This window comes from Grampus griseus (genome assembly GCF_964374135.1).
Source record: "Grampus griseus genome assembly, chromosome: 14".
Lineage (NCBI taxonomy): Eukaryota > Metazoa > Chordata > Mammalia > Artiodactyla > Delphinidae > Grampus > Grampus griseus.
In genome coordinates, this window is record NC_139008.1 from 62,152,759 (window position 1) to 62,171,767 (window position 19,009).

General features: G+C 47.4%; 1 protein-coding gene across 2 annotated transcripts; it reads left to right on the forward strand.

The window, feature by feature from the left end:
- The first annotated feature begins 270 nt into the window (after window positions 1-270).
- Window positions 271-8,074, forward strand: COX4I2 (cytochrome c oxidase subunit 4I2). Of its 2 annotated transcripts, none has more exons than XM_082671462.1 (6): window positions 271-552; window positions 2,044-2,079; window positions 3,135-3,216; window positions 4,771-4,935; window positions 5,743-5,874; window positions 7,841-8,074. In XM_082671462.1, exons 1-6 carry the CDS (start codon window positions 328-330, stop codon window positions 7,975-7,977), a joined length of 777 nt encoding a protein of 258 aa, XP_082527588.1. In that variant the 5' UTR covers window positions 271-327; the 3' UTR covers window positions 7,978-8,074. The 2 variants fall into 2 exon arrangements, with proteins under 2 accessions (XP_082527588.1, XP_082527589.1); XM_082671463.1 differs by having other exon boundaries at window positions 5,845-5,874.
- The last annotated feature ends 10,935 nt before the right edge of the window (window positions 8,075-19,009 follow it).

A 19,009-nucleotide genomic window follows, 5' to 3' on the forward strand; every position in this document is an offset into this window, starting at 1 on the left:
AGACTCCTACTCCTCGGCCCCAGGACACCTGAGTGACCTGCTTTATGGGAGAGTCTGACTATTTCCAGGTTCCAGACCTCAAGACGCTGCTGGGCATCGCCCTCTACGCAGTGGTGCTGCCCTATATCAACCTTGAGCCGCCGGGGAGCCTGCCATCACCCCATCACCCTCAGCCCTGGGGCCGGCTTCCCAAACAGATGTTCCTTGTCACAGCACTGCTCCACATCTGGAGCCTGGCATTCCCACAGAGATGGGGGTGGGAGACGGTAGAGAAGAACAGAGGGTCAAGTTCTCCAGGGTCAAGTTCTCCCTTGGGAGGCCCTTGTAATGGATGGGGAAACTGAGGCCCAGAAATGGAGCCACTTAGTCACGAGTGTGGCAGCAGTAAAGCCTACACATTGCCCTCACCCCAATGCAGCCAGCACCCACCTGCCCCTGGAAAGATCTGACAAGACTCAAGGTGTGTCCTCCCCAGGTTGCCTGAGGGAGGGCCTTACCTCATCTTCTGTCCTTAGGGCTAATCTTCAGGACACCCTGGACAGCATCCAAGGGGTAAGGTGGTCCTCTTTGGGTTCTCTCAAATCTGGAATTCCCTTGATCATGGGGAAGGGGGAGGAGCAGCCCCCAGGAGTAAGCATGGCCAGTCCTGGGAGCTGGGGTCTCTTGACATCCAGCAGACTCCCACACTGCCTTCTCACCTCCCAGAATGGAGGTGACATGCATCCTGCCCACTCTACGGTCTCTCTAGCACCTCCCCCTGAGTCCCTGCTCTTTAAGACTCATCTGCTTCCAGGGCACTAAGCCCCTTCCTCCAGGCACTGGCTAGAGCAGGTCTGTATGGCTTCAATGGGCTACAGGAACCCTGATGGGTGGGTGGGTGCTCGGCACACCTCAGGGGACCAGAGCTTGCAGACCTAGAAAGTTCTGGCCCCAGGCCACGAAAGAATTCACAGCCTTCACCCATCAGTCCAGAATCAGTATTCTAACAATTCCAAGCCATATTTACTGGACGCATGTTCTGCTCCATTTAACCACATCACTACCCTACTTACCGTTTTTGGCTTCCCAGCTTTAAAATAAAATCCAAGATCCACACCGTGGCTTATGAAGCCCTGCTTGGTACTCCAGCCTCTCTCCAGCTTTCTCCTTTGCCCATTACACTCTGGCCAAGATGGCCTCTCTCTGTTCTGTGAACACACCTGTGTTTTTCTGCCTCTGGGCCTTTGCACAGGCCTCTCTCTGCTTGAAACTGGATTGTAAGCCCTAAAATGGCAGGGACCGTGTTTGATTTTGTTTGTCTCTAAATCCCCAAGCATTTAACCTGTTAAACAGCAGACAATAATGCCAGCTGTAATAGGTCTTAATAAATAGTTCTTGAATAAATGTGCCTGTTGCACATTTTTCTATTGACATATTTAATCTTTCCAACGATCATGTAAGGTAAGAGATATCATTAGCTCTCTTTTTCAGAAAACAGGAACTCAGTGAGGTTAGGCCATTTGTTGAAGGTCACACAGCTAAGATTTGAACCCAGGAGGAGGCTTTTTTCACCTGTCATTGAGTATGAGGGCATTCGTGCCAGGTGGTACACCACAGGACAGCTCCCAGATTCTAGATGCTTGTAGCTTCCTGGAGCAGGAAGGCATGGGGTCTGGGCTGGAAAGTTGCCAAGACTTGGGTCCTCAAAAGCCCTAAGAGAGCATTGCAGGTGGAAGAAACAGCGGTGAGCAAAGGTGTGAAGGCAGGAAGATCCAGCTCCTGGGACAAGCGGACTCACAGGGCTGGGCCAGCCCAGGGCACACAGCCAGCTGGTCCCAGGGCTGCGTCAGCTGGTGGCCTCCAGAGGCAGGACCCCGGTGGGCAGGGAAATTGAGGCGGGGAGTCATTGCGCAGCCCGGGAGACCCCAGGGACGCGGGCTAGGCTCTCCCAGGCAGGACGTTCCCACGCGGGGGCGGTCCTGGGAAAGGCTGTGGGGCGGGCCCGGAGGCGGGCGCCAGCGCTCCGGTCCCTCTGCAGCCTGTTCTCCGTTACTTGCTCCGCAGACCCGGGTCGTGTTCTGGCTTCCGCTGAGCCGCACGGTAAGTGAGTGGGTGGGAAGAGCCCCGGCTGCCCAAATCCGGGCCGGTGGGAGACGCGGCTGGGACTCCGGCTTTTACAATCCGTGGGGGCGCTGCTATAGAGGAGCATGGCGGGTGGGGCGGGCGGGCAGCTACTGGCAGCTCAGAGTTGAGGGGAACTTTCCTCCGTCCGCATATGGGGAGCCATCTCTTTCCTCAAATGTAGATTACTCCTTCCCTCCCCATAGATGGGGCTCTCAACCACTTATCACTGATGGGGAGCCCTTCCTTTCCAGATGTGCAGCCCCTTCCCACTTTCCATATATGGTACACCCCTCCCTCTCTCTAATGATTGGGTGCCTCTCTTTCTCTAGATGTGGGGCCTCTTTCAATTTCCAGAAGTGGGATACCCCCTTCTTCTCCCCAGATGTGTGCCTCTCTTCCTCCGTCTGTCCCAGTTTGGTCCGTGTCCTCCTCTAAGTCCCCTCCTCGCCCCCCTGGGATGCCAGACCCTGAGATTTCCCTGGGGATGGAGGGTTGGGCTCGCCTGTCTCCCTCTCCCACCAGGTCCAGCAGAGCAGGCTCTCCAGGCACGTAGGCAGCCAATTATGGGGGAAGGGGTGGGGGCCAAACCATCTGCAGGAGACCTTGGCAGATGGCCCTGTAGCGAGGAGAGTTATCCCAGGACCTGCTCCCTCCCTACCTGGACTCCCACCCTGTTTCCTCTAGAGGACAAACAGCTGAGAGAGGTTTCCCAACCTAGCCACCATGAGCTGGGGCTGGAACCGGAACCCAGGCTCCCAGACCCAAACTGTTCAGGTCCTGCCTTTAAGAGTTAGGCCTCCTCCCACTTCTCAGATGGTAAACTGAGGTCCCAGGAGGGGGGTCCAAATGTCTAGGATGCCCATCAACCCCCATAAGGATATCATACAGAATTAGAAGGGGCAGGCGGTGACCTTGGAATCCTGGGGACCAGTACCCCAGCCACAACACCTGTGAAAAAGCTGTTCCTCTGGATCCTGAGGGGAAGGGCAGAGGGCAGAGGGCAGGACTCACCCACACCCCCCCCCCCCAAGATGTCCTTTAGAGCTGCCTGGAGCTTGGTGCTGAGGAAAGGAGGACTTGGAATGCGAGGGATCCACAGCCCGGGAGGCACTGGTAAGACCTGGACACCCACCCCGCCCTGACCCTCGCCTAATTGCAAGGCCAGGGGCAAGGGTCCTGTCTGCAGGCTGCCCCTGGTCCCTTTCATGCTGCCCTGGGCCTGCCCCAAACCATTTCCCATGATCCTACCCCTTGGTCCGGGGCCACATTCTTCCAGGAAATAGAGACAGCCGTCCCCTCCTCCCAAGCTTTCTCAGGGTCTGACCCCCATATCTCAGGCCCCTAAGACCTTTGTGTCCTGAGGCTGAGGGTGCTGACAGAACTTTGGACCGTCTTTCCAGACCCTTGTGTCCATGCTAGTCAGAAGAAAGAGACCTAAAGTAGGAGAGACTTCAGCCAGATAGAAGGCTGACCCTCTGGAGAATAAAAACAGATAGCATTTATTGAGCCCTTACTATGTACCCTGAGCCGTGATAAACTTTTTGCAGAGATTAACACATTTAGACTTCAGAGCAAACACATGAAGTGGATACTATGCTGTCATCTCCATTGCTCAGGTAAACACACAGGCCCAGAGCCAGGACTCTTTGCCCAAAGCAGTTCCCATGCTATTTGGGCACGGTGGTACCAATGCCCTCCTTGAGGGCATCTCTGGTGACAATAAACAGAAGAAGCTTTACTGAGACCCTTCGAGCGCCCAGCCTTGTTCTGGACACTTGCATGGAGCCCTTGAGGGCTTAGCCATCAGGGAAAGCTTCCAAGAATGGAAGCCAGAGGTGAAGCCAGCCGCTGTCTAACAGTGGAATTCGTGGAGCACCTACTGTGTGCCAGGCGCTGTGCTAAGCCTTTCGAGTGCATTATCTTGAAGCTTCCACAACAGTGTGGAGTTGGATCTTTTACTCTCCCCACTTTCCGGATGAGGACGTGGAACACAGTGAGGTAAAGGGGCTTGTCAGAGCTGGGCCGGGGTAGAACTGGGGTTCCGCAACTCCAAAGCTGTGCCCCTGACCACTCATTAAAAGCATAGGGATACAGTGAGAGGCCCGCGCACCGCGATGAAGAGCGGCCCCCGCTTGCCACAACTAGAGAAAGCCCTTGCACAGAAACGAAGACCCAACGCAGCAAAAATAAATTAATTAATTAATAAACTCCTACCCCCAACATCTTCTAAAAAAAAAAAAAAAACAAGCATAGGGATAATGCTTTACAGTTTGTGGGGCAGTTTCCCATCTGCCATCTCAGGTTCATCACAATGAACCTTTCCCTACCCATTGCCTTTGCCTGATGTGCCCTCCTCACCCCAGATCTTCCCAGAGGACACAGGATTTGAAGCCACAGGGGCTGAATTGCAGCCCTGGCCCGGCTCCCTTTTGCTCTGTGAATTTCGGCAAGTCCCTTAGCTACTCAGTTTCTTCCTCTGTAAGATGAAGAGAACAATATCACTGTCTCAGAGTGATGCCGAGCCAATGAGTCAACTCGCCCGAAGGCCTTAACATGGCTCCTGGCACACAGTAAGTGCTCAGTAAGTGCCACCCACTTTCTAATACTGCGGTTAGTGCCAGGACGTCCCAGGGGCAGCCTGAACTCAGTTCCTCCCTGTGCCCGCAGCCCATGGCAAGGAGAAGATGCCCCCCTACACCAACTACCATGCCCAGCGCTCCTACCCCATGCCCGATGAGCCCTTCTGCACGGAGCTCAACGCAGAGCAGCAGGCCCTGAAGGAGAAGGAGAAGGGCAGCTGGACGCAGCTGAGCCACGCTGAGAAGGTGGCCTGTAGGTCTCAGGGTGGGGCTGGGGGCGACTTTGCAAAGAAGGGCCTGGCCTGTCACGGAGCAGTGGGCAGGGAGAGCCCCCAACAAGACAGCCAGAACCACCCAAAGACTCGAATGCGTACCTGAGGGGTGAAATTCATTCCTTTGTTCATTCATCGTTTTATTCATTGAACTGTTTGTGCACAGCCTGGTGCTAGGCGATGCTGGGGACACGGAAGTGAATCCCCCTGAGGGTTCCTGCCCTCAGGGTGCTCCCAGTCCAGTGGGGGAACCAACGCAAGCCCAGATAGCTGTAATACGGGATATGCGGCTGGGTGAGGTGTGTTCAGGGGGCTGTGGGAACCCAAGGGAGAGAGAAAGATGGAATCCTGGTGGGCCTTCCAGAGGAGCGTTGTTCCAGTCGGTTTTGGATGCTGAAGAGGAGGGGCTGCCAGGTAGTAGGAACAGCATGGGGAAGGATGTAAGAGCTGGAGAGCATGGAGGGTCCTGGGCATCACTGAGTGGTGTGGGGAGATGGAGCAGAGAGAGGCAGGTGAGGTGGGTGGGAGAGCAGGGGCCTGACCCTGGGAAGCAGGAGGGACATGTGACCCCAAGTGCTGCCCACCAGAAGTGCCCCTGGGAGCCAGCTTTGCCATCAGCTCCTGGCCATGCTTTGCACATGCTAGATGCTCAATAAGAATTTGCTGAATGGACAGCATCTGCTGCAGGGAGGGGGAGGCTGGAGGTCCCTGAGACCAAGAGTTGGCCCAGGGCCCTTGGAATGGATGCACCTGAGGCCCCTCCTCCCCCACCCCTCACCTGCCTCCAGTGTACCGGCTCCAGTTCCATGAGACCTTCACAGAGATGAACCGTCGCTCCAACGAGTGGAAGACAGTGATGGGCTGTGTCTTCTTCTTCTTTGGATTCACAGGTCTGCTGATTTGGTGGCAGCGGGTCTATGGTGAGTGGCAGTGTCTCAGCTGGCCGCAGCCCTCGGCCATGCCCTTGTGGCCACAGCCACCAGCCAAGCTTTGATAAGGGAATTATGCTGGCACTCATCTGAAGAGTTTTGAAAAGTCCCCCAAAGAGGTGTATGGGGAAGGGCAGAGCACGGCTGCCTGGGTTGCAATGTAGGGACCCGACCTCTCTGGGCCTCAATTCTCTCATCTGTAAAATGGGAATAATAGTGCCCACATCTCAGGGTTCTTGTGAGGATTTAATTATAAAACTGTTGCCTAGTGCCTGGCACATAGTCATGAACGATGTTGTTACTGATTGCTGTTACTAACCGTGAACTTTTCAGTATATTGTTTTGGCTGCTGTAACAAAGAGTCTCCAATGTACAAGAGCTTAAACAAGATAGAAGTTTTTTTCCTCTCTCACAAAAAAGGCCAGGGGGAGTATGGGGATTCCACAATATCAGACTCCTATTGTCTTGTTGCTCTGCCATCCTTAACATGCAGCTTCCTTCTTGACATACAAAATGGCTGCTCCAGCTCCAGCCATAAAGCCTACATTCCAGCCAAGAAGAGGGAAAGGGAGGACACACTCTCTCTAAGGTCCAGAATTTGCACCACCACTTCTGCTCACATCCTATTGGCTAGAAGTGATCATATGACCATGCGTAGCCACAAGGGAAGCTGGGAAATATAGTCTTTAGCTGAGTGATCATGTACCCAACCGACCATGTTATTACTACATTTGTTACTACAGAAGAGTGATTTATTACTACAGAAGAGTGATTCTCAAAGTGGGGTCTCTGGACCAACAGCTTCACTTGGGAACTTGTTAGAAATGCAAATTCTCAGCCCCACTCTGGATCTACTGAGTCAGACACTCTGAGGCTGGAGCCCAGCAATCTATGTTTTAATATCCCTCTGGGTGATTCTGATGTGCACTGAGGTTTGAGAAGCACTGCTCTGGAAGTAGAGGGGAGCATGTTGGGGATGAGCTGGCAGTCTCTGCCTCAATTGACTTCACCTCCAGAGGCCTCACTTTGTTTCTTCTTCTGTAAAAGTGTGATGGGAATTCCTACCTTGCATGAGGGTGAAATGAGAGAACCTTTGGGAAAAATTCTATTCTAGTCCAATGTTTGGTATTAATAGGTGCCCATAAAGATCTTTCCCTTCTTTCACACCCACTGGAATAGAAAGTACCAGAGACAAAGGTCAGGCAGGTTAAGCTGGCCTCAGGGGCAGATGGACCAGGATGTAGGATGTGAGCAGGGCTGGGAGCTCTGTCCCCCAGGCCTTTCTAGGTCCACACATCAAGGCACCTAAAATGCCTCCGTGAGTTCACCCTTTGGGTCCCCATAGCTTTAAAGTGAACACCCCTATCCTACCTCCCACTCCCAACCCCTTCAGGAAGCATAAGAAACTGTCTCATCCTGGACCCTTCCCAATAAGTGGGAGCAAACTCAGTAATTATAGTAGCTATCATGTGTTAGGGGTTTTCATATCTTCCCTCATTCTGCCAATTGCATTATAAATACTAACACATTCAATCCCCACAACCCTGGTGGACAGGACCTGTTTTTGACAGGTAAGGAAATTGGGGGTCAGAGATGAAGTGACTTGTTCAAGGTCACACAGCAAGGTAGTGGTAGAGCTGGGATTTGGACCCAGAAAGATTTCAAACCAGTGCTCCTCTTACCCTTGGGTCACAGAGTAGGTGAGGAAACTGAGGCTCAGAAAGGGGAAGGACCTTGGCCCAGTTCCCACACCAAGTCTAAGGCAGAGCAGGGATCATAACTCAGAGGTCCCCAGAGTGCAGCTTTAGTGGGGAGTCTGGTGGCGGATGGACAGGGTGGCGAGGGGTCCTCATGCAGGGCACCCTGACCTTGTGCCTGGATACCCTGGCTCAGCGGGAGGGGGTGGGCCTGGCAGGGTCCCGCATGCCCCTGTCCCTACCCGGTTCCTTCCCTGCAGTGTTCCCTAAGAAACCCATCACCCTGATGGATGAGTGGAAGGCCCAGCAGCTCCAGCGCATCCTGGACATGAAGGGCAACCCCGTGCAAGGCCTGGCCTCCCGGTGGGACTATGAAAGGAAGGAGTGGAAGAAGTGACGTGGCATCCCAGCTGCTCGCGCTGCAGCTCTGCCCTGGCCCGGAGCCTATGGAGGCCCCTCCCCGCCACTTAACCCCAATAAAGCTGGCCTGCTCTCATCTGCCTTTAGTCTCCACCGCAGTCTCTACCTGCCATAAAGCCTACATTATACCTAAAATTGGGCAGGACAGTAGGTGGGAGGCAGTAAGCCACTTTCCAGGGCCCCACTTATCAGGGAGGGCTTCCTGGAGGAGTAGAGGTTGGGGTTGAGCCTTAAATGATAGGTGGGATTAGGAAAGGCAGAATACTTACTATCTGCTGTGTGCCAGGTACTAATCTAGGCCCTGGGGATGCAGCAGTGAACGAGACACACAAAGTGTCTGGCCTCATGGAGGAGGTGCTTCTTTATGTGTGTGTGTGTGTGTGTGTGTGTGTAGGGGGGGAGACAGAAAAAGGAATAAGTAAGTATAATATACAGTATGTTACCCAGTAATCAGTGCTATGAAGGAACAAAACAGCAGGATAAAGGGACAGAGCTAAAAGGGGTTTGGAGGTGGTAGGTGAAGCCTCTTAGAAGAGGTGGCATATGACAAGACAAAACAGCAAGTGCAAAGATCCTGAGGCAGGATTTTAGTTTGTGGAATGTGGAACATCAAGGAGGCCACAGTGACTGGAGTAGAATGACTTGGAGAATAGTAGGAAGGTGTGTGTTGTGGGAGAGGGTTGGTCTTGGGGCAGAAAGCAGATTATATAGGAATACACACTCGTATACCCCAGAACCAAGAAGAGAAGCCTACTTTCCTCTTGGTATGTCTCCTCCAGCACCCTCTACTGGAGAAGTTTAGCATCTCACTGTAAAGAGGGCGGTGCCCAGAGTCCTGCTCATTATCTTAGAGCAGGCACTGAGGGGTGAATTTGGGGTGGAGGGGCAATACATTGATAACTGGCACAGCATCTTTGAGAAAGTCTTGGCCAGGCCAATGGGGAGGCTTAGAGCAGAAAAAGCCCATTAGATGAGTCCTGTGTTGGGCAAAATTGACCCATCCCTAGAGTCCCACTGTGCTCTGTCCTTTGTAGTCCTTGGTTGCCTAGGGGGGCTGTGGCCTTGGCATGAACACTGCAGCAGCTCTGAAAGTGCAGCAGCTGGAGGTGGTCATACACCTATCCTCTTCATAGCAGGTCCTCTTGAAGAGACATCTGAGCGGCACACCTCCAAGGACACTCTGGATGCCAATGGAGGGATTCAGCAGGGCAATTGGGACAATATTCATTCAATCAACAAATATTTATTGTGCATCCACTATGTACCAGACTCTGGGGACAGAGTGAATGAGACCTCATTCCAGTGTCGTGATTTCCAGTCCTCATGAATCTGAAAGTCGGTAATGGTCACCCTAATAAATTATAGAACAGATGAGTGCTAAGAAGGGGAGATACATGGTACTTGGACTGACCTAATCTAGAGAAGTCAGGGTGGGCTTCCCTGAAGAAGTGTCTTCATATTTGAGATATTGTTGCCGAAATTCATCCGCTGTACACTGGTGCCAGATTAAACCTCAGAGACAGAATTTTGAGTGAAGTAGAAAGAAATAGCTCTATTGCTTTGCCAGGCAAAGGGGGCCCCAGTAGGCTAACGCCCTCAAGAATGTGTGTCCTGACCTGGAGGGGGTAGTGAGGAGTCTTATAGTATTCAAGGAGCAGGGTGTGATCAGCTCATGGACATTGTTCTGACTGGTTGGTGGGGAGGTAATCAGGAGTCAGCATCATCAGCCGCCTTGTTCCAAGTGGACTGGTGTCTACATGCTTGCGGGCAGCCTACAGTTAACTTCTCCCACCTGGTGGGGGTTTCAGTATCTGCAAAACAGCTCAAAGGACATGGCTCAGAATGTTATCTATAGTCCTCGAGGAAGAACTAAAGGTCCTTGACTTTGTTTAATGGCTAAAGTATTATTATTTTGTCTTGCTTGACTGTTTTCCTTTCTTTCTGCATTTTCTCACTTCTGTGATTAACTTTATTCTTTAAAACTTTGACTAAAGTTTTTCTACAGACAAAAAGCAGGTGGAGGACATGGGTGGGGACCTATTCAGGGAAGGCCTCATAGGGTCCTGCTTGGTTACAATATGAAGGATGACTGGGTGTAAACTAGATGAAAGGGGTGGTGGAACAGCATTTTAGGCAAAGAAAAGCATGTGCAAAGGCCCTGTGGTAGTGAGGACCATGGCATGAAAGAGGAAATAAAGGAAGCCAGTGGGTTGTCACAGGATAAGGAAGAGATGAACAAGGGGAGACAGGGAAGTGGGAGACTCATACAGGGCCTTGGAGTCTCTGCTGCCTCTACTGAAGACACAAGTCTGGGGAAAAGCAGGGAAAGATGGAGCTGAGGGAGTATGTGGGGGCCAGAGGATGGGAAGCCTTGAACATCCATTTAATTTTTATTTGAGAAAGACAGCTGCCTTGGTGCAAGTTTCTGTCTGGCCTGAGGGATCCACTTCACTGCCTTAGCATGAAAGATGCTGGGGATGCAGACATGGAGCAGAAAGGAGCCCTGGCATTCGGGTCTCCTGGCCTGCGGGCAGGACTGGCATGAACATGGCCAGTGGGAGGCTAAGGGGGATAAGAGCTATAGAAATGTTTGATAGTATGTTTTGACCCCATTATTTTGACCCAGACCCTGATGCTTTGCTAGCAGCAGGAGCAGTTTCGACATAACTGAAGATGTTGAACTATGCAGGTGATAAACTTTGTTTAGATTAATAACTTACTGAGGAATTATGTTGTGGGTAATAAAGAAAATTGTCAAAATTGGCCTGGGGAAAATTTGATGTCATACTAGTCATTTTTTCACCTGCAATAATGCTGTGTAACAAACAACACCAAAACTTGATCGCTTATAACTTTGAGCATTTATTTCTATCTTTCATGGGCTTGTGGGTTGGCTGAGGCTCTGCTGGGATCCTCCAGGTTTAGTTCCAGGCTCTGGGTTGGTGTTTTGGTTTCCTAGGGCAGCCATAACAAAATACCACAGACTGGGTGGCTTAAACAACAGAAATGTATTTTCTCACAGTTCTGGAGGTTAGAAGTCCAAGATTGAAGTGTTGGTAGGATTGGTTTCTTCTGATGCCTCACTCCTTGGCTTGCAGATGGCCTCCTTCTCACTGTGTCTTCATGTGATCACTCCTCTCTGTTTGTATCTCTGGTGTCTCCATGTGTGTCCAGATTTTCTCTTCTTATAAGGACACCAGGCAGATCAGGTTAGGGCCTTCCCTGATGACCTCATTTAAGTTTATCACCTTTTTAAAGGCCCTATCTCCAAGTGCTTTCACATTCTGAGGTATTAGGGGTTAGGACTTCAACACAGGAATTTGCAGGAGACACAATTCAGCCCGTAACAGTTGGGTTCAGGGTTATTCATGTATCTCCTTTTTCTGGGACCAGCAGGCACATGTTTTTGTCATGACAGAAGTCAGAGACTCCTGAGGGGACAGAGAGACAGTGGGGACCCACGATGCTCTGAAAGCCCAAGCTCAGAACCACACACAGAACCAGCACCGCATTCCACCAGTCAAAGCAAGTCCTGTGGTGCTCTGGTTACAACTGCTACATTACAACCCCCCCTTAAAACTTAAAGGCATGAAACAGCCATTTCCTTATGCTCACTGATTCTGTAGTTCAGGAATTTAGGCAGGGCACACTGGGAACTGCTTGCCTCTGCTCTAGACTGTCTGCGCCGCCAGCTGGAAACATTCAAGGCTGTGGCCAGAATCTTCTGGAGGTGTTTTCACTTACACATCTGGTGGTTAACATTGGCTGTCAGCTGGGACCTCAGTTGGAGCCGTCAACCAGAACAACTCTTTGTGGCATTCCCCAGGTGTTCTCTCTGTGTGGGCTAGTTTGGGCTCCCTCAAAGCATGGTGGGTGGGTTCCAAGAGAGCCAGGGGGAAGTGTATTGTATTTTTATGATCTAGCCACAGAAGACACATCACTTCTGAACCCTGTTGCTCAAGGCTCTCACAGAGATCCACTCAGGTTCAAGAGGGAGAGGACAGAGACCTCCCCTACTTGATGGGAAGACATCAAGGTCAATGTAAGATGTGAGATAAATGAAACAACAAGGTCCTACTGTACAGCACAGGGAACTATATTCAATATGCTGTGATAAACCGGAATGAAAAGAACATGAAAAAGAATATATATATATATAACTGAGTCACTTTGCTGTACCGCAGAAATTAACACCACGTTGTAAGTCAATTATACTTCAATAAAATTTTTTTTAAAATGTTGAGAGATGAATGTGAGATGGGAAATACATTGTGGTCATCTTTGGAAAATATAGACTGCCAACACAGTCAAGTTCAACATCAATGAGTAGAGAAATGTCCTCCAGTAGAGGGTATGTGGAGAGCGTGAGGAGGGAAGGCAAAGTGTGAGCAAATAATACAAACTGGGCTTCCCTGGTGGCGCAGTGGTTGAGAGTCCACCTGCCGATGCAGGGGACACCGGTTCGTGCCCCTATCCGGGAAGATCCCACATGCCACGGAGCAGCTGGGCCCGTGAGCCATGGCCGCTGAGCCTGCGCATCCGGAGCCTGTGCTCCGCAACGGGAGAGGCCACAACAGTGACAGGCCCGCGTACCGCCAAAAAAAAAAAAAAAAAAAAAATAATACAAACTACCACAGATGTATAGAAATAACCAACACAAAATCAAGTTGACAGAAACGAAAACTGACATGTTAAATTAGATATTGACTAAAATTCAAACAGGGAGTACAATTTTGACATTTAGATAATCAAATGTGACCTGAAAAAATTGGACCAATTAAAATTAATGGACATAGTAGACAACGCACAATGGCAGGAAACTGGTGAAATCAGATATAGACTAAAAATGACTGAGAGAAGAATTAAATCTTCATGGTGGCATTTACCCCATGAGACTAAGTGATTTTCATGAAAAAATAATTTCGTAAAATTAAATTTAAAGTGGGCAACATTAGAAAGAATTTAATTTTGGTCATAAAATAACTGATGGAGGGATTAAATTTGTTTCGTTCAGCTTGCCCAAGAAAACTCTTTCTTGATGTATTGGATTAGTGTAATTCTGATAAAAATAGTTGAATTCAAAACTCATAGTCAAAATAGTCTTGGGGTAAACACATATACGAGGTCAAAACATTTGGGTCAAATTATCCTGTAATATTGAAATTTTCTGTAAAAAATGAGAAAGAAACTCAGGAGACAAATGAGGAACTAAAAAGTATTTACCTGTATGACAGATAAAGGGCTGATTTCCTTTAAAAAAAGATTTTTTTAAACCCATCTAACAAATCAGTAAGAAAAAAACAAGAATGCAGTAGAAAGTAAACAAAAGTCATGACCAAGGAGATTACAGAAAAAGAATAGAAATGCCCTAAACAGTTCTTAAGGAAAAGTTCAAACATACAAAAAGAATAGTTTAATAAACCTCCATGTGTCTCCCGGGAGTCCACAATTATCTGCACATGGTCCTCATTTTCCCACCCTTGCCCCTGAATTATTTTAATAAATCCCAGGCATTATATCATTTCAGTCATAAATATTTCAGTATGTCATTAAGGACTGTTTTAATATACATAACCAAAATACTATGACTAGACATAAAAAATCCTAATATTTCCTTAATATCAAATATCCATTCAGTATGCAGATTTCCCTGATTGTCTCAAACATTTTTATTTATTTGAATTTTCTTGGAATGAGGATCAACCTTAAATCTAGATTGCAGGTGGTCATCTGAATCTTTGTCTGATTTTGGTATCAGGGTAGTTTCCTTCCCTCTATTTTCTGGAAAATATTATCTAGAAATAGTGTTACTTTTTCTTTAACCATTTGGTAGAATTCTCCAGTGAAATCATTTGGGCCTGGAGATTTGGGGGTGGGGTAGGGTAATTTTTATATTGCACTGATTTTACTGCATCCCATAAGTTTTGGTGTGTTATGATTCATCTGTCTCTGAGTATTTTCTAATTTCCTTTGTGATTTCTTCTTTGACTAATTGGTTATTTAACAGTGTGTTGTTTAATTTCCACGTATTTGTATATTTTCCAATTTTCCTTCTGTTATGATCTCTAGATTTTTTTCACTGTGGTCAAAGAAGATGCATTTATATTATTTCAATCTTTTAAATTTATAGAGACTTGATTTGCGAACTAACATATAGTCTATCCTGGAGAAAATTTCATATGCACTAAAGAATGTGTATTCTGCTGTTGCTGGTAAAGTGTCCTATAGATGTTTGTTAAGTCTAATTGGTTTGTAGTTTGCTTAAGTCCTCTATTTCTTTTCTTTTTTTTTTAATATTTATTTATTTGGCTGTGCCGGGTCTTAGTTGCAGCACGTGGGATCTTTGTTGCGACATGTGGGATCTTTTCAGTTGTGGCATGCAGGCTCTTAGTTGTGGCATGGTTCCCCGACCAGGGATTGAACCCGGGCCCCCTGCATTGGGAGTGCAGAGTGTTAACCACTGGACCACCAGGGAGGTCCCAAAGTCTTCTATTTCTTCTCATTTCCTTTTGTGTATATATTTAAGATATTTTCTTAATGGTTACAGTTAATTACCATTAACATCTTAAATTTATAACTACCTAGTTTGAATTGTTACTAGCTTAGCTTCAATAACATAAAAATTTCTCCTATACCACTCTGTACCTCTCCCTTTATATTTGTCAAAAATTGTATCTTTATACATTGTGTGCCCTGATAACATAGGTTTCTAATTTTTTATGCATTTGTGTTTTAAATCATGTAGGAAATAGAGTTACAAACCAAAAATACATTAATACTCCTTTTTTTTTTTTTTTTTTTTTGCGGTACGCAGGCCTCTCACCGTTGTGGCCTCTCCCGTTGCAGAGCACAGGCTCCGGACGCACAGGCCCAGCAGCCATGGCTCACCGGCCCAGCTGCTCCGCGGCATGCGGGATCCTCCCGGACCGGGGCACGAACCCGTGTCCCCTGCATTGGGAGGCGGACTCTCAACCACTGCACCACCAGGGAAGCCCAATACTCCCTTTATATTACCTATGTAGTTGTCTTTATCAGAGTTCTTTATTTCTTCTTATGTCTTCAAATTTCACTGATTTCTGCTTTTATCTTTATTTCCTTCTTTCTGTTTGCTTTGAATTTACTTTGCTCTTCTTTCTCTACATCTTGAGGTGAGAACTTAGATTAATGAGTTGAGAATTTTTCTCTTTTGTGATGTATACACTTATTGCCTAAATTTCCCGCTTGGCACTGTTTTAACTCTGTCCCACAAATTTTAATATCTTGAATTTTCATTTCATTTAGTTCAATGTATTTTTTTTTTTATTTCCCTTGAGACTTCCTCTTTGACCAATGAGTTATTTAGAATTATGTTGTTTAGTTTCCAAGTGTGGACATTTTCATGTTATCTTTCTGTTTCTGATTTCTAGTTTGATTCCACTGTGGTCAGAGAACACACTTTGTATGATTTCAATTCTTTTAAATTTATTGAGGTTTTTGTATGGCCCACACTATCGTCTATCTTGGTATATACTTAATGGGCACTTGGAAAGAATGTGTTAAGTGTTCTATAAATGTCAACGAATCCTGATGGTTGATCGTGTTGTTGAACTCTTTATATTTTTGGTCATTTTCTGTCTAGTTATTCTATCACTTGTTGCAAGAAGGGTATTAATTGTGATTTGTCTCTTTCTCTTTTTAGTTCCATCAGTTTTGCTGCTGTCCTTTGATTGTTGATTGCATGATATATTTTTTTATCCTTTTTCTTTCAGCCTGCCTATATCTATCTATCTATCTATATTTTTTTTAAAGATTAATTTTCTTTATTTTTGGCTGTGGTCTTCATCGCTGCGCGCGGGCTTTCTCTAGTTGTGGCGAGTGGCTACTCTTCATTGCGGTGCACGGGCTTCTCATTGTAGTGGCTTCTCTTGTTGCGGAGCATGGGTTCTGGGCGGGCTTCAGTAGTAGTGGCATGCGGACTCCAGAGCGCAGGCTCAGTAGTTGTGGCACATGGGTTTAGTTGCTCCGTGGCATGTGGGATCTTCCCAGACTAGGGCTCGAACCCGTGTCCCCTGCATTGGCAGGCGGATTCTTAACCACTGCGCCACCAGGGAAGTCCCTGCCTATATATTTTAAAAGGATTTCTTATAGACAACATATAGTTGGTTTTGTAAATTTACTCTGCCAATATTTGTCTTTTAATTGGTATATTTAGACCGTTACACTTAATATAACTATTGATACGTTAAGACATATCTCCTAATTTTCTTTCTGTGTGTTCTCTTTGTTACTCATTTCCCTGTTTTCTTTTTTCTGCCTTCCTGTGGGTTATTTGAAGATTGTTTTCTAGAACTCCATTTTAATTTATCTATAGTGTTTTCAAGTACAGCTTTTTTAGTGGTTACTGTGGGTATTACATTACATATACATAATTTGTCACAGTCTACTGATGTTATCATTTTCCCCATTTGAGTGAAGTGTAGAAAGCTTACCTTTCTTTATGTCTCTTTACCCACTTTCATCATTGCCAGGTAGGGGTGGAATTCCAGGCTCCCAATGTGGTCTCCACTGACATTGTGGGGAGAAGGTGTAGCAGGAGAGGGCTCATTAACTGGCCAGCAGAGATGAAAGTCCTGGCTCCCTTGGCCTAATCTCACAACACCCCACATTGGTGGGAGTGGGGTCAGGGCATCTTGAATCAGGGTGGAAGCCTAGGCTCCCCACTCAGCCTTTGCTGATGTGGCTGGCCATAGTCTTCATAGTTTTTTTAGTGGTATTTGGCTGGAATAGAGCTGTTATTGTCTAAAACTTTTCTGTCCTGCTAGGATGATCCTTTCCTAATCCTTTGAATAGAGAGAGCCGGCTTTGGTTGGGGCTGTTTTTTCTGTTCTGTGCCCATTGGCTTTTTTGGGTAGCCCACTCCAGCTTCTTTGGCCCCAAGTCTGGGGTCTCTGAGGCAGAGAGGAAAAACTAGGGAACTCACCACCGTGTTGTTCCTCAGGTCCTGAGGTCCCCGTGCAGCCTGCCTTCTCTTTACCTTTCAGTTTTCTTATGCTTGTTGCATATACAATGTCCAGGGATTTTAGTTTTACTTAGCCATCTTCCCAGACATGGAAGTACAGAGGGGGGTCATCTGTCCTGAGGAGTTTCCCCCAGTTTGCATTTTACTGATTGCATTCCCATGTATCATTTATTGTGTCCTTCTGTCCCCTGCATTTTCCATCAATGGTGGTCACATTTAGAGGCTTTGGTCAGATGCAGATTTGACTTTTTGGCAAGAGTATTTCTTTTTTTTTTTTTAAATTAAACTTTTTATTTTGGGATAATTGTAGGTTCACATGCAGCTGTAAGAAATAATACAGAGGGATCCCATCTACCCTTCACCTAGCTTCTCCCAACGGTAATGTCTTATAAAATAAAAAATCACAACCAGGATATGGACATGGACGCAGTCAGGTACAGAACATTTCCATCGCCACAAAGATTCCTTTCTAGCCACGCCCACTTCTCTCCTTCCCAAGCCCCTGCTAACTCTGGCAACTACTCATTTGGTCTTCTTTTCTAATTTTGTCCTTTCAAGATTGTTCCATAAATGGAATCATACTGTATGTACCCTTTTGGGACCGACTTTCTTTCTTTTTCTTTTTTTAAAAAATTTTTATTGGAGTATAATTGATTTACAGTGTTGTTAATTTCAGGTGGACAGCAAAGTGAATCAGTTATAGATATACATAGGTCCACCCTTTTTTAGATTCTTTTCCCTTATAGACCATTACAGAGTACTGAGTAGAGTTCCCTGTGCTACACAGTAGGTTATTATTAGTTATTTGTTTTATATTTAGTAGTGTGTATATGTCAATCCCAATCTCCCAGTTTATCCCTCCCTGGCAAGCGTATTTCATGGGTGTTCTTTTGCCAGGAGGCACATGCTGCCTCACTGTCCTTGTGTGCCATTGGCAGCCTTCGTTGGTCATTGTGTAGATTCATTAACTTATTAGGGGTACAGATGGCTTTCAACTTATTGAAAGATGCCAATCTCAATTAGAGGTTTGAAAATGAAATTTTAAAGTATGGGATACTATTTTTTCATCAGCCAGATTGTCAGAGGTCAAAGAGTGTTAACATGGATGTTGGCAAGTGTGCAGGAGACAGGCAGTTTCACAGGATTCCGGTTTTGGGCATCCCCTTCCAAATGACAAATGGCCCAGCAATTCTACTTCTACGAATATCCTGTGGATACACACACGTGTGTGCAAAATGATGGATCAGTGAGGTTCTTTATTGCATATTGTTTGGATTAGCAAAGTGGCTAACCACCAACTGTTCCTCCCTCAAGCAGAATTTCCCAACTGATATGCTACTAAGTTTCATAAGTTGTGGTAGATGTGATGGTACCCCCACCATGTGCCTTCAGAACACCCTCGAAGGTCAGGTGCAGCTTTGGTGGACAGTTCTCACTCAAGAAACAGGTGCCTGGGCTTCCCTGGTGGCGCAGTGGTTGAGAGTCCGCCTGCCGATGCAGGGGACACGGGTTCGTGCCCCGGTCAGGGAAGATCCCACATGCCGCAGAGCGGCTGGGCCCGTGAGCCATGGCCGCTGAGCCTGCGCGTCCGGAGCCTGTGCTCCGCAACGGGAAAGGCCACAACAGTGAGAGGCCCGCGTACCGCAAAAAAAAAAAAAAAAAAAAAAAAAAAAAGAAACAGGTGCCTGTGCCTCCTTGACCATAGGTTTATGCTTGGCAGGAAGGAAGTGCCAAATACTGAGGAGAAATGACCTAGGAGCAGCCCTCAGCTGATGAGGGATGGGAGTTAGTGTATAAATACCTCGTGTTCTTTCCCCTAGAATGTTCCACGGGTCTTTCAAGGATCCCCTGGGAAGGAGCCCCATTGTCTGAGTTGGCAGGTTACTCATCATTGCATCCTCTGTTGACTTCCTGTCCTTCCCTGACTCACTGTCCCCACTACCCTGGGATCACCTTTTAAACTACTTATACCTGAATCCTTATTTTAGGCTTTGCATTTGGGGGGTATCCA